Source organism: Acipenser ruthenus, chromosome 8, assembly GCF_902713425.1.
Source record: "Acipenser ruthenus chromosome 8, fAciRut3.2 maternal haplotype, whole genome shotgun sequence".
NCBI classification, from domain to species: Eukaryota; Metazoa; Chordata; class Actinopteri; order Acipenseriformes; family Acipenseridae; genus Acipenser; species Acipenser ruthenus.
The window spans coordinates 57292239-57307222 of record NC_081196.1 but is presented as its reverse complement, the minus strand read 5'-3'; the positions used below and the strand labels follow the sequence as shown (position 1 = coordinate 57307222).

Sequence of the window (14984 nt, the reverse complement as noted above, 5' to 3'; positions counted from 1 at the left end):
GCATGTTGATTTACTGACGGAAAGTACTGAGACATGATTGAAAGCAATTCCTATTTAATAGTTTTTAGAACAAACGGTACTGCATTGAGGGTCCCTGTTATGAAAATATCAAAACAGTTTAGGATTTTTGCAAATTGTAAATCATGTAAGCTATGAGAAATCAACCAATCACCTTTAAGGGTTAAAAAAAAAAAAATTCCAGCGGATCTTATGAGAGTTCAATTATAAGTAGGGCTTCTGTTTTTTGTTTTTTAAAAATTTCATTTTTTGGTGCTTTTGCTTTTTATATTCTGTATGAAAGTTCTGTTTTCGATTACTTTCCAAAATGCTTGTGCGTTTTCTTCTGTCACAAAATGTATAGTAACTCAACAGTACTTGCACTTAAGTTATACCACCTTTCCTTTGCTGTCTTCCACAACGAAATGCTTATGGTCACGGGCACATCCTTCCGGGGTTTTTGTGTGTCTAGGCATTTTTTTATATTCCACAATTTGCAATTCTGTTTTAAATTCTCCCTATAACTCTAATATAGCTTTAAATTCTGTGAACAAGGAGGGACATTGCCCAACTGCCGGAGATATGTTTGTTTTTTTTAAATGGGAAAGAGGTGAAGTCAACATGAATTGAGTAACCATTTCCAGTGTTTTTCCGGTTTATCAGTTAAAACCAAAAAGCAGAAGCCCTAATTATAAGGGATTTAAAATGCTCACTATCTAAACAAGTATCTTGTGGGCCCCACCTATTGTAATATTGGTTCAATTTGAAGCTATTTGCAGGTCCTTGGCAACTCTTATGTTTGGAACAACTGTCAACAGAACTGTTAAACCCTAATTTTGTGAAAAGCTGGTTTATGAACTTTTAAATTGATGATAAAAAAAAAAAATGCTCAGGTTTATCAAGCAGGGCACCCATTATAATAATATAATATTAATAATATCTTTACTTTTATATAGTGCTTTTCATAGTGGAGCACCATCACAAAGCGCTTTACAGAGGCAGGCTGTGAACTGTGCATTATATGCAGAGTCACTTACAATAGGACACTGATTTAACATTTCATCCACAGGAAGGAGCACAAGGAGGTTAAGTGATTTGCTCAGGGTCACACAGTGAGTCAGTCGCAGAGGTGGGATTTGAACCGATGACCTTCTGGTTAAAAGCCCTGGACTTTAACCGCTGGACCACACTGCCATTACTTCAAACCAACAACAATTATATTGAAATTGATAGTTCTGTACTGTAAACTGTAGAGGAATGGATTGTAAATAAATGGGGCCACTAGGTGGTACTGTAATGACTACTGTATGTAGTGAGCTTTGAAGAAGCAGATCTTACTATACCATCAGAGGATAATCCACAATGGTTCAGGATGTAAAGCCTTTGCTGCTTCCTGTCTCATGTTTTCTTTTTGTTACAGAATTTGTTTCATATTTTCAAAATTTTAAACAGTTTAGCCTATTTAAAGCATGGCCATCAATAACGTTGGTTTCCAGGTATCAATTATTTATTTCTTTTGGAAGTGTGTCACTGCATTTTGTGCGTCAAATAATTGTATTATACTAAGAATGAATTGCAGCCAGTCGCTATTTTTTTCTGTTTGTTAAAATTCAATCGGCCATATTATTCTGCAAATACAATCAAATCATCATCATCTTGTTGCTCTATCGATAGATTAGCTATTCGTTCATTAAGATCTGATCAGAAGCAGCTGATCAGTGTGACTTGTTTGCTGCGCACAGCAATTCCACCACCGCAGGATTAATCTCAGCAAAGGTGGAGCTCATTTATACGTGAATTACTTTCAGTTTAGGGGGAATTTTGAAATCCCGGTCTGTCTCAAAGCGTCCGGTTAATCTGGAGCCATATGGTAACCCTATTTAGTATTGACATCTTTTCAAATAATAGTCTCCCGTGAAAAGTGCAGCAAATTTTTCCAAATTCTGCGGCAAAGGTCCATGATTTCTGCAACTGAAATTCTTGAATTCTGAGCCTTTTAAAAATTAAAACCAACCTGGTTCTTTGTTGTTGTTGTTTTTTTTTTTTTAATAGGGCTGTTTTCAAAGTTTATTACAGTACATGCTAAAACGAATAGCAAATGAATACACAAAAACATTTATTGAAACATTAATAACTTTTATTAATTCCAAAAATCAAAATTGTGAGGCCACTGTCAGCAGGTAGAAAAGTAAAATAAATAATCAAATAAATACTGGCGTTTTCCAGTTTTAAACCTTTACTGCTATGAGGAAAAAAATACTTTGAAAGTGAGCAACTGCAACTAGAAACTACAAAATTGACCTGAAATAAAAAATAAATAAACAAATAAATGTTCTCCATTTTCTCAGGACTGTGTGTCAGATATTTAAAGTCCTGCTTTCCCATTGAAGTAGAGGAAACAGGGCTCTGATAGTTTCTTCATAAACAACATGCATGGTCTGCAAAACCGTTAACCCTCTTCCTCATACAGGAGTCTCGGATATACCCCAGCATGGCCAGTGGCTGTTTTATTTCCGAAGTGGCTTTTACCTCCAGGCACATGTTTGCTCTTAACAAATGTATCCAGCACGTCAGTGTCTAAAACGAGTGGTTTGCTTTTCCCAAGAGAGCGGGTTGAGCAAGATAAACGAAGCAGAGGTATTCAAAAATCTCACTGTGCCACCTTGTGGAATGTTTAAAAAACTTGAATTTGTTCTAATGAATGCTAGTTAGGCTTGTTGCCGTGGAAAATCAATAATTCTGCAACCCAGAGTGCATTCCGCGAAATCGCACCGAGATCTGCGATCACGTTTTTCACAGGGGACTAAAATAACTAATAATATAGAGTAAACCTGTTTCCAGTTATTGTTTATCAGTAGAGCTCCATGTTTTTCGCATATACCAAATAGCACAAAATAAAACGAAATGCAAATATAAAACGAAAAATCATTATAAAGCAAACATAAAATGACATTTTTTAATTGGGAGGTTTATACAAAAAATTATTTAAATAAATACTTGCAATTGTAGTTGTCAAGGCTCAGCCATTAACCATAGACATGGTCTGAAGGGAAATGGAAGCTCTGACTAGCACTTGCACAGATGTTTAATTTGGAGCAAGTTGTTTAGTCATTCAAACTGTGATGGAAGAGAAGAGATGTTTGTTTCTAAAATGCCTAAACCGCCCATAACAATTAAACCTTGCTGCAAAGAGGGGATGTATGCAGTTGACGGTGACAAAATAATGATGTGCAGATTTTTCAACTGTCAGCTGGAACGGGAGTCAAAAGATACCGTCGTTAAGCATCAACTGTTTATTCCTTTTGGGGGAAAAATGGTTTGTTTGCTTATATTTTGTATCAGTATGCTAATTCTTTGTATTTCAAGTGGTGCAAACATTACACTGGAGCAAATGTTGTTTTGGTTTAAATACGGAGAAACCCCAAGCTTGTTTTGTATACTGGAGCCCAGCTTCAGTGCAATGGGATTGAAATACAATTGTGTTTTTTTTTTTTTTTTTTAAATGGGTGGATTGCTGTATGTGCAATCATTGTGACAGCCCCACAATAGTAGGGCAGTATATAAAAAATATATATATATTTTACTCGCCTGTCTGATTGGAGGCATTCTCTTTCAGAAGACAAACTGAAAGAGCTGGTGTTCCTTTATTTCAATCGTGGGATTTAGAAAGACTTAATGTTTAAACAAAAAAAAAAAATCCATTGTTTTCTACATATGCTGGTATGAGTAAAACAGATTGCCCTTTGGAGCAGGAGTAACCTACCATGTTGTTGAAAGCTTCCGACCATTTTGGAAATGGACTGGAAACATAACCACCATGTGGATGGTTTCATATGTGGTGGAGGGGGCGTCTTGATAAATGTATTCCACATATGCAGAAACAAACAAACTGTGGTTTATTTGCAAGTGAAATGAAATCTGTGCAGTGTAGTTGGTTTCACATTGCACTTGCCTAAGTGCATTTGAGTTTGTGAGATGACAGTGATGTGTAGATGTTATCAATTTCCGTATAGCAACAATGTGTGTGGTCTGTTTTTGTCAGCTAGCAAAGTAGCATGTAGGACCTATTAGTTAACTGTAGAAAAACCGAACATCTGAGGTGTATTTGTGTTGCTTGTTAAAAATAGTGGAGTTCAAATATTGGCATAATATGGGCCATGTTGAAAAGACATTGACCATGGTGATAAGTTTGGACAATTTGTTCGTAAAATGAATAACAACCTGTTAATGCCACAGAACAAGCAACATAACACTGTTAATGCTACAGAAATAAAATGGTAGTGACCCTCCCCTTGACATATAAATAGAGAATAAACTGTCAACGTTCATGGAGTGATGAAATGATGTACACTTGAGGCACCCTCTAGTTATCGGTTAAGTATTTCAATGCATGTTTTAATTGCATTGTTCAGAGTCTGCTGGTCATATGGAATTGATATGTTGTATGTAGTCTTTGCAATAATAAATCAGAACATTTATTATGGAAATCACTCAATAGAATCACTGATTTATGCATTTGTAATATAATTGTATTATTTTTCTGTTCAGCCAATACAAAAACACTGCTTTAATGAGTCGGACTGCTTATGTGATCAAAATGAAAGTATGCAGACATAATAACACAGTAAGGCTCTAAATTTGGAAAATGAATAAAGAACGCAACCCTTTCAATTTAATCCGTTGAGTAAGATCCAGACTAACACACCCCATTTTATATATGCGAGCTTGAAACCACAAGGTATTCAGCGCTGGCAAGTTCCCTTTTCACGTGGTAACCTTCTATATGCTAGAATTAAATTGGGATGTATCTCCATCACCACGTGTTAGATCAACATTCAAGGTTGTCCAGCAGGCACAAACCTTTTTTAACATTCTTCTTTTTTTTTTTTTTTTTTTAATCCCAAGAAACTCTGGCACGGGAAATGTTTTCAAATTTAAGAATGTTTGCTATTTAACTCTAAAGGTGACTTTCCAAGCCTCTATGCAGTCGCATGTTATTAATGGTTAGGCATTGTCCTCTTTGTTAGTAGCATTATGAAAATAAATCGTATGTATTATTATTTTTTTTTTTCCCAGATCAAATTCTATGAAGTGGTCCATCTATTAAGAGCCAAGGTGGGTGAACTGCAGGCAAAAAAAAACAGCCTATCGGAGGACCTTGGCAGCCATAGAAGTGAGCTAAAGTCATTAATGGAGGTTAGTACATAACTAAAAACATGACTGTTTTAATACCTTGTTGAGGAGTGTTGCAGATGTGGAATTCACCTTGTTGTGTGACAGAATATCAGTGTGTATACCCCAAGCCATTGTATGTAACTGCCCTTCATCGTGCCCTAGGGATGCATCCTTTTTGTTTACCCAAAAAAAGAAATCCAGTTACAAATAAAATTCTTGCATTCTACCTCTAGAGCTACGATGAAGAGAGAAGAATACGGTCAGAGTTAGAAGTTAGATGTCAGCGGTTAACCCTGGATTTAGCTGATACAAAGCAGCTAATTCAGCAAGGGGACTATAAGCGGGAAAATTACGACAAAGTGAAGAGGTAAGTTAATATAGGTGTAGTGGGTTTTATTTTAGCTTATAATTTTGTTCCTATTTTTATTATTCTGACAGTTGCAATGCCATATGTATTTGTTTTTAATACCATGCTTGTACAGTGTTCTTTAGATTTCCTTTATAACAGCTGTCTAACTGGTATTCTGTTTTCCAGAGAAAGAGACTCTCCTGAGCAAGATATTTCAGACCTTAGAAAACACGTTGAAATACTTGAAGTTACACACAAAGCACAAACAAAGGAAAGGGATGACTTCAGCAAAGAGGTACATTTTATACCTTTTCTACCATTATAAAAACAATCTGTTAAATAACAAATGTTCACGAATTAGTGAAACATTCTGATTAATTTTTCCGGAATTAATGGCAAATTAGATGATATTCCATAATTTCATTTGAAGCTTTGATTTTGGCGCCACACATAAATGGAAAGGCACAATTTTGTGCTACTATTAAAATGTAATACCCCTTGACACTAACAAAATGTGAGAATGAATTCCTTTGATATTGTTTTTACTGCCCATTGTGTTATACAGGTGGTTACCCTCCAGCAGTCAGTCACTTTATTACAGAAGGATAAAGAGTATTTAAATCGTCAAAATCTAGAGCTCAGTGTGCGATGCGCCCATGAAGAAGATCGTTTGGAGAGGCTTCAGATTCATCTTGAAGAAGCAAAGAAAGCCCGGGAAGAAACATATGAAAAATATGTGGCATCAAGGTGAGCACTTCCATTTGTGAATTGTATTTGTTTATTTAATCTGTACGGTCCATTGCATGTCATCGAATTGTTCCAATTCTAGCAATAGACAGTGAAACACTTTTTTAAATGTGCTTCAGATCAAGGGAAAACTTCTTTTATGGGGTCATGTCTGTGCACCTTCATGATAGTAACATAAAGCAGTTGAGTGAAGCCACAAATACACAGTCCCTCAACCCGACCTTGCAAGTTACCACATATATTGCAAACAAAGTTTATACAGCTGTAGTTAATAACATAATCTGTTGCACAGAAATGTTCTAAGGTTGTCAGGTAATGTATACTGGTAAATGTGTTTCTATATAGGTCATCTGACTTTATTTATTTATTTATTGTTTTAGTAGTATAACTTTTTTAATCTTTACAGAGACCATTGCAAAACAGAATATGAAAGCAAACTCCGTGATGAACTTGAACGAATTAGAATTAAAACTAATCACGAAATCGACACCCTTCGCAGCACATCAAAAGAGATGTATGAACGTGAAAACAGGTAAGGATTCAATTCAACTATCCACTTTTCTAACCGGATGTCTTAACTGACCTTGTATTGCATTTGTATAGTGTTTTTTCTTCGTTTTGATTTATTTTTTGATTAAAAATTTGTACTTAACAAGCCTTACAGGCATATGTTGTGGAGCTCTTTTCAGACTAAATTACAAATACTGTATATCTAGTTTGGAAACCATTGTGGCAAACTGATCCCATTTAGTCAGATACTATACGGGACTATTCCACCTCAAATTGTAATCCCCATGCCAACGCCTTAAAATGAGTTTCTTCAACTAGCCTATGTGGCAATGTGCCCCGCCCCTGTGTGCATTTCTGTGTTATATGTTGCGTGTGGTGTGTAAATGTTGGTGTATATATTTTGCTGCACGGGATATAAATGGGTGTGTGTAGCACGAGTTACTTAAAATGTATAACTGTATTTAGGCACGGGGATTGCACTTCACTTCACGTGCATTTAAAGTACTTAATATGTGAGCACAGGGGTTTTCACAGATTAGTTCACGTGCTGGGATTCAAGTGAATAATTAATTGGTAATTGAATCCCAGCACAATTGTATATATAGATGCACGTTTTACTTACTCGGGGTTGTGTGTTTGGTGAGTGGAGAACGGGTGTGGAGAGGAGAGAAAGTAAAGTAAAATAAACTAAACTAAAATAATAATTGTTATAAGTATTTGTATCGGCGTGTTTGTTTGTCTGTTAGTCCACCGTTTGTTTAAGTGTTAAGCCGTTTTGTTTGTCTATTTATTTTGGCCTCAAGTGCTGTGTCCTGTTTTCTCTTTAAACCTTTTATTTTGCAATAAACGTACTGAGCGCAGCCATTGCGGCTCAGTTTCACTCATCACTACTGCCTGTCTGTGTACTCCTTTCTGGTCTGACGTCACCACTACAGCCTGCTTGTCACAAGCCTGCATGGAACACCACTACTTTCTTGTAGATTGATATATAAAGAAAAAGAGCTTCGGGTTCACTCTGTCTTGGATATAACTCCATCTGTTGTGTTTCGTTGATGATTTTAGTGTAACATGCATTGCAGCGGGTGGCTGGCTACTCTCAAGCAGTCCTTTGCCCCCAGTAATATGAAGTAAACTGGGGAGTTTCACCAGGTTGTAATTCAGTGAATTGGATGACCTTTGATTTTAGGGTTAAAGGCAGTAATCTTTCTTTTGACACGCACTTTCTTTTACATAAGAAATAGTACTGGACAATCTGACTACTAGAGCCTGTTACGATGCACCTGGATTTTGGTCAATGTATCTTGCCACATATATATCAAAAGTGTAATAAACACAATATTGAGTAACATTTTGAAGCAACTTGTTTTTTTTAAATGAGGCATATCACAGGTGACAGAAATAGTGGAAGCATTGTATTTATCCTGATACAAAGTATTTCACTTTGCTTGTTCATGATTCAATTTGTATTACTATGTTTTTCTTCAGAAATTTGCGGGAAGCAAAAGATAATGCTGTTGTAGAGAAAGAAAGAGCTGTTCAAGCTGAAAAGGATGCTCTAGCGAAATATGACCAGATTTTGGAACAGTAAGTAACATTTTAAAATCTCTCTCTCTCTCTCTCTCTCTCTCTCTCTCTCTCTGCACCTAAACATACAGATATCTGATAGAATAATTGAGGATATTTGTAACATAAAGTCTTACAAAAATGATGTCAAAATACTGTGTATAAATAAAGATTCCTTAAAGCCTTCCTGCACTAAGCCCTGCGAATGCCCTGAGATTTTTGTTTGTGTAAATGTATCCAGACATCCTGGTAACAGGTGTATCATTTGGTGACCCTGGTGGGTCTCTTTTGTTTTGTGGTTTTAGGGACAGTATTTACTTTTGTTAGTTTTAAGTTATGTAAAAAGTGCTAAATCCCATTGTTTGTGTCAAAGGCATTTTCTGGTATTTTTTTGTTTTTTTTCCTGCACGCACCACCCACTCTCAGATTCTCTGATAAGCCATCCTCTCGAATGATTTCCCCTAATACTACAGTCACCTAAGAGTAGCAGGTATATGTGTAGGATAAATAGAGGATACACCATGAATGTACATATACCCCATTCACACAGAATATGCACAGCTGCATGGAATTTCTGTTCCATCCCATTCACACAGCCAAAAATATGCTGCCTCAATGCCGGTATAAGTCTTTTACACAGCTGTTAGAACGGAATCCTTGTGCTTCAGTTACGTCACTGTTGTCATCGTAACAGAGCAAATTGTATGGTGTTTGATTTTATTAATAAAGCATATGTTTATCTGCAACAGCAGTTAAAAGCCAGTATACAGGAGATTTGGGATCAATGTAGGTTGTGTAGTTTAGTAGGAAGACGCTATATGTTACGAAGGAAGAGATTCCAGATGTTTTTAAAAACTCTTATTTTTAAATGCTTTGCATAATGGATGCTCATGTGAAAGATCAATTTGGCTAAAGAACCGCCACCACGTTGAGATATTTTGGACTGAAACACTCCCCTTATACGGACAAGGAGTGGAGAAAACAACTTTAGAACGTAAGGTTAGTACCACAGTCCAGTCGCATGGGATAGAACACAACCCCACTATAGGGGCACAGTGTCATCTTAACCTCTTCACACAGAAGTTCTACAGTGCCATAATATTTGAAAACTATAGCCAAACTTAGAACAATTATTTCCATATCTGACACTGAGAGAGTAATGCATGCCTTTGTTTCATCCAGAATTGATTATTGTAATGCACTTTTTTCTGGTATCCCGCTTGCAGCTTGTTCAGAATACCGCTGCTAGAATTCTGACTAAAACCAGGAAAAGTGAACATATTACCCCTGTTTTGGCCTCTTTACACTGGTTCTCTGTGCAGTGTAGAATGGATTAAGATTTAACTTTGAAATTGCTGCTTTTGTATTATTATGTGTATCCTGTTATTTAAATATGTTATTTAAATGGTCTGATTTGTGGCAGTTGTATGTGTGACATTGTGGCAGGGCAAAGGAAAAGCCCGGTACATAATTAAAGGGGGCAGGGCAAAGCCATGCTGTGGCAATGTGCCCCGCCCCTGTGTGCATTTGTGTGTTATATGTTGTATGTTACGTGTTGTGTGTAAATGTTGGTGTATAGAGATGGCTGCACGGGATATAAATGGGTGTGTGCAGCACGAGTTATTTAAGATGTAATTGTATTTAGGCACGGGATTGCACATCACTTCACGTGCATTTAAAGAAATTAATATGTGAGCACGAGGTTGCAGTATATATAGATGCACGTTTTACTCACTCGGGGTGGTGTGTTCGGTGAGTGGAGAACGGGATTGGAGACGGAGGTAAAGAGAAGAATAATAATAGTAATAATCGTTAAAAGAAGCTCATCGTGTTTTGTCTATTTGGTCCGTTTTGTTTGTCTCTTTATTTTGGCGTGAAGTGCCGTGTCCTGTTTTGTGTTCTGTTTAAACCTTTTACTTTGTTAATAAACGCTGAGTGCTACCATTTGCACTCAGCTTCTCATCACCACCGTCTGTCTGTGTGTTTCTCTCTCTGGTCTGAGTTCCTCCCTGCAGCCAGCCTGTCACACATGCATAGAAATATAATGTATTGTTTGGTGTTTATTGTTGATGGGAGAATGTATTATTTAAAAGGATGTATTGTTTGGGAACGCATTAATTTGTGTGTGTATTTAAAAGAATGGTTTGTGTATTGTTTTAGTTATGATTTGAATGCATTTTGTGCAGAATGTGACACTCTCCGGACTGATTAATTTATTGTTAATCCGAAAATGGTCACATGTATAAAAACCCCACAGCTTCTGTGTTCAGGGTGGGTGTTCAGAGGAGAGAGCGAGCAGAGATCTAAAATGAAAGTAGAAAGAAAACACTTGCTACTCGTGCTGGGAAGCATTAGCATGGTATTTGTTTTGTGTTCGAGATTTTGTTTGTGTTTCAACTTTTATTCTTGCTCAGTGAGCAGTTTCTTTTAATATATTTTATTTATTTTTGTTGAATAAAAACAGCTCACAAAAGCACTTTTCACCCGTAGTACCTGTCTGTGTGTTCTGTCAGCTATCTGGTCTTGGGACGTCATCAACCCTCGGCTACCCTGTCACAGACATGGTATGCAAATGTATTGTGGTTTGTTCTGTTTTTCTGCTATGTACTGTACAGTGCTTTGCGATACTTTTGTATATAAATGCAATAAATAAAATTAATAAATAAAACCATCTCCTGAGGTGGTTTAATACCGGCATAAAATATGCTAGCACAGAGCCGTTATAGGCAATACACGCAGACAAAAATGCTGTATCGATACCACCACTGTGCCGTCAAAACACTTCTGTGTGAATGGGTTAATAGAGTACTTTAGTTATTCCACTAATGATAGCTGAATAACCCATGAGCCTCCAAAGGGTTGTCTACGGTAACTACAGGAATCTCTGAATATGTTCATAGAGTATTCTGTTTATATAACACGGATAATTAAGCAACTGAATTCTGAGAAATACTTTCCTTCGATCAAGATCTGCAGCAGCTTAGCAATGCAGCATAATTTGGGAGAGTGTGATTTGACAGGTCACTCTGTTGTTGGATTTGAATGAGTACAAAATGCATTCCGGTAATATATATATATATATATATATATATATATATATATATATATATTCACTCAGGACCACTCAATATGAAAAAATGTGATGCTAGATATCTTCACGCTTGTACTGTTTAATTAAATATGCATTCATTCAGTGTAATGGGATGAGTTAAGAACTAGTTTGGCAGAAGATGCCACCCTGTTTTGTTTTTTAGGAGTTTCTTAAGAAGGAACTAATTGAGTGTGGTGTAAACTATGTTTTAATGGATGTCTATGTGGCTTACTTATATTTGAGTGTGGTGTATTTGAAAGGAAAACTGCACTGTAGCCCAGACATTGTGGTCATAATGAAGTCAGCTTTCCATCATTATACTAATTTTTTTTATTTTTTTATTTGAGTTTGTGAGTTAGCTTTGAATATGTTATCATTTTTTGAAAAACTACTGCCTAAGAGATTTATCTTTTTAAAATGACTTCATGAAAATACTATTTTCCAAAAATAATGGGTTGTTTATAAACTTCTGTGTGATGTAATGTAGCAGTGCTGACTTTAATAATAATAGTCATTCCAGTATTGCAGTATTTTCATTAATTATTTGAAAGCTGAAAAAGATTTTAAAGCACAAAATTACATGAAATACCTACAAACACAAATTTGAACTGCTAAACAAATTAAATTCACGCAAAGATAGACTAGGGGAATGGTATAGCCATTCTAGCCTTGTCAAAAGAAGCAAATTTACAAACTATATAAGTTAATACATGGTGTGTAGGGCGTCTCATTATTATACATTTATACACAACATATAAGATGTACTGGCATATTGACAAACCCTTAACTGTTATTGATTGGTTTCTCATGTATGATTTTTAAAAGTTTGTTTCCAGATAATTAGACTGACTTCTGTTAAAAAAAAAAAAAAGCATAATTCTGACGTTTGTTTAATTTAAATGTATTTCTTTAGTTGATTTACTTCACACCTGGTAGATATAATAAAGCCATTTTTTATTTGAAACAGATATTCGCCTGAAAACGTCTCAGAAAGCAGGAGTTTAATTTTTACCACTTTACATTTGCATATTTTGTATGTGCCAGTACAAGAATTCTCCTTAACCAATGACCGCTTGCATTGTTGCTGTTTTTTGTATTGTCTTGTTTGTTATGGAATTGCTGTAACCTATATTCATTTTAAAAGATTTAAATCTTATTGTGCTTCATTAACCAGTAGCATGACAAAATAAACACTACAGATTAAAAAACAAAAACAAACAAAAAAATTATGTGGTGGGGTTGATAGCAGTGTCTTAGTATACAAAAGGGACTGACATGTTTGGGCCATAATGAGACTGAAACCTGTATTTAATAGGAGGTCCTGCCTTTCACTGTTAGTCTGTTTGTCACGCTGTAATTTCAGACTAATGCACAACCCATTCCTCAGAACCATGCCTGACCTTTTGAATGCCTCTATTAAAGTGTAGCTAACAGAATAATTCCATACATCTTAGCCATTTTGTGCCTCCATTAGTAACATGTCTCAAAGGGGCAGTTTCAAAAGAAGCACACATGTATTTCAGACTGCTCTGTTCTACTTCTAAAGCTTTCTATATCGTATTGTATAAAAATACTTTTGAATTAAGTTTTGTACTTCGTAGCCAAGATATGAAAGAGAATGGGACTACATTTAAATCAGTCCCTCATGATCAGTTCTAGCAGACTGAATGGTTGCAGTGCTAGGAGTGCAAACCATTCCATTTACAACTGCTGCAGCGGGACGGTAACTAGCATTAGATCTAGAAAGAAAAGTAAGTGCTACAGCTAGTTCTGTTAGATTCACAGTTGTATTTATTCTAATATTGTAACAGTGTCTCAACTATTTTATATTCTGATGTTATTTGTATTGGTCCCGTATAATGTGCAAGACAGATTGAAAGTAAATGGTCAAATTTCTTCACGCCATAACACCTACAGGGTTGTGATTTACCTCATGTTAATCACCCCCCTGTCATGTCTTAATGCTTAACTGTATCACCTCCAACCCCCGTCAGAGAGGATAACCTAATGTTACCAATTTTTAAATCTAGTTTTATAAAATAGTTGTTTTGGGGTTTTTTTTGGTTAAGAATGCCATGATCATATGTTTTTAGATAAACATTAACTATCCTGCAGAAACTCTGCATACCTATTTGTAATCCTGCTATTGTTTCCTTAAATAAACAAGGTGAAGGGGATTAAGTAAAGAAATAAAAAGCAAACGGTTTAAAACAAAATGGTACCAGTAAGGCTTCTTGCATTTAATGTTGTAAAGTAGAGAATTTTATTTTATTTATTTATTTATTTATTTTTTAAAAGTTTAGGTAAAACAAAAACCTGGTAGGACAGTGATGCTCAATGGTACGATGGAGCTCCTACATAAAGCTTATAGGACCCTTCTGTGAACCAGTTTAACTATAGCAGTCTAATTTATACGTGGCAGATGATTAGAGCACATCATTATTAGAGTTCCATCAGCTAATTTTCAAAGTTTGGTAACTCTTATGTTGAGTAAATCTCTGATAATAATGCTCTGGAACTGCATGTTTACCTCAAAAAAATAACTTTACTTAACAAAAAAGAACATTTCATTTAAGTTAGCATGCAAAAGCAAAGTAGATTTAAACTTAAAGTGAAATTTAAAAGTTTCTAAACTTTTGAAATCAATAAAATTTATAAATCTACTCAAATCCACTTGCCAAGTTTTGAAAATCGGACACAATAATGTATAATGAGCAAGATTCAAGTTCTGATCTTTTTTTAGGATTAAAAAAATGTGAATATTATGTAATTAAGTAGACATACATACATATGCAGATATATACCAAAACGTAGGGAAGTTGTCTATTTTGAGCAAACAATCTATTGGGGAATCTGGGGTGCTTACTTACAACCACTGTTCATATATATATGTACAGTACTGTGCAAAAGTTTTACTGTAAAGTAAGAATGCTTCAAAAATAGACATGTTAATAGATTATATTTATCAATTAACTAAATGCAAAGTGAGTGAACAGAAGAAAAATCTAAATCAAATCCATATTTGGTGTGACCACCCTTTGCCTTCAAAACAGCATCAATTCTTCTAGGTACACTTGCACAAAGTCAGGGATTTTGTAGGCATATAGTCAGGTGTATGATTAAACAATTATACCAAACAGGTGCTAATGATCATCAATTCAATATGTAGGTTGAAACACAATCATTAACTGAAATAGAAACAGCTGTGTAGGAGGAATAAAACTGGGTGAGGAACAGCCAAACTCAGCTAACAAGGTGAGGTTGCTGAAGACAGTTTACTGTCAAAAGTCATACACCATGGCAAGACTGAGCACAGCAACAAGACACAAGGTAGTTATACTGCATCAGCAAGGTCTCTCCCAGGCAGAAATTTCAAGGCAGACAGGGGTTTTCAGATGTGCTGTCCAAGCTCTTTTGAAGAAGCACAAAGAAACTGGCAATGTTGAGGACCATAGACGCAGTGGTCGGCCAAGGAAACTTACTGCAGCAGATGAAAGACACATCATGCTTACTTCCCTTCGCAATCGGAAGATGTCCAGCAGTGCCATCAGC

At 35.8% G+C, this 14984-nt stretch overlaps 1 protein-coding gene across 1 annotated transcript in view; it reads left to right on the top strand.

The window, feature by feature from the left end:
• The window catches only part of LOC117406550 (progesterone-induced-blocking factor 1-like), a 49994-nt gene that overhangs the window by 3684 nt on the left and 31326 nt on the right, over positions 1 to 14984 (top strand). The window contains exons 5-10 of the mRNA XM_059029670.1: positions 5074 to 5193; positions 5406 to 5539; positions 5708 to 5816; positions 6087 to 6268; positions 6675 to 6800; positions 8264 to 8362. Of these exons, the coding sequence (XP_058885653.1) occupies positions 5074 to 5193; positions 5406 to 5539; positions 5708 to 5816; positions 6087 to 6268; positions 6675 to 6800; positions 8264 to 8362 (770 nt within the window). The remainder of the gene's footprint in view (positions 1 to 5073; positions 5194 to 5405; positions 5540 to 5707; positions 5817 to 6086; positions 6269 to 6674; positions 6801 to 8263; positions 8363 to 14984) is intronic.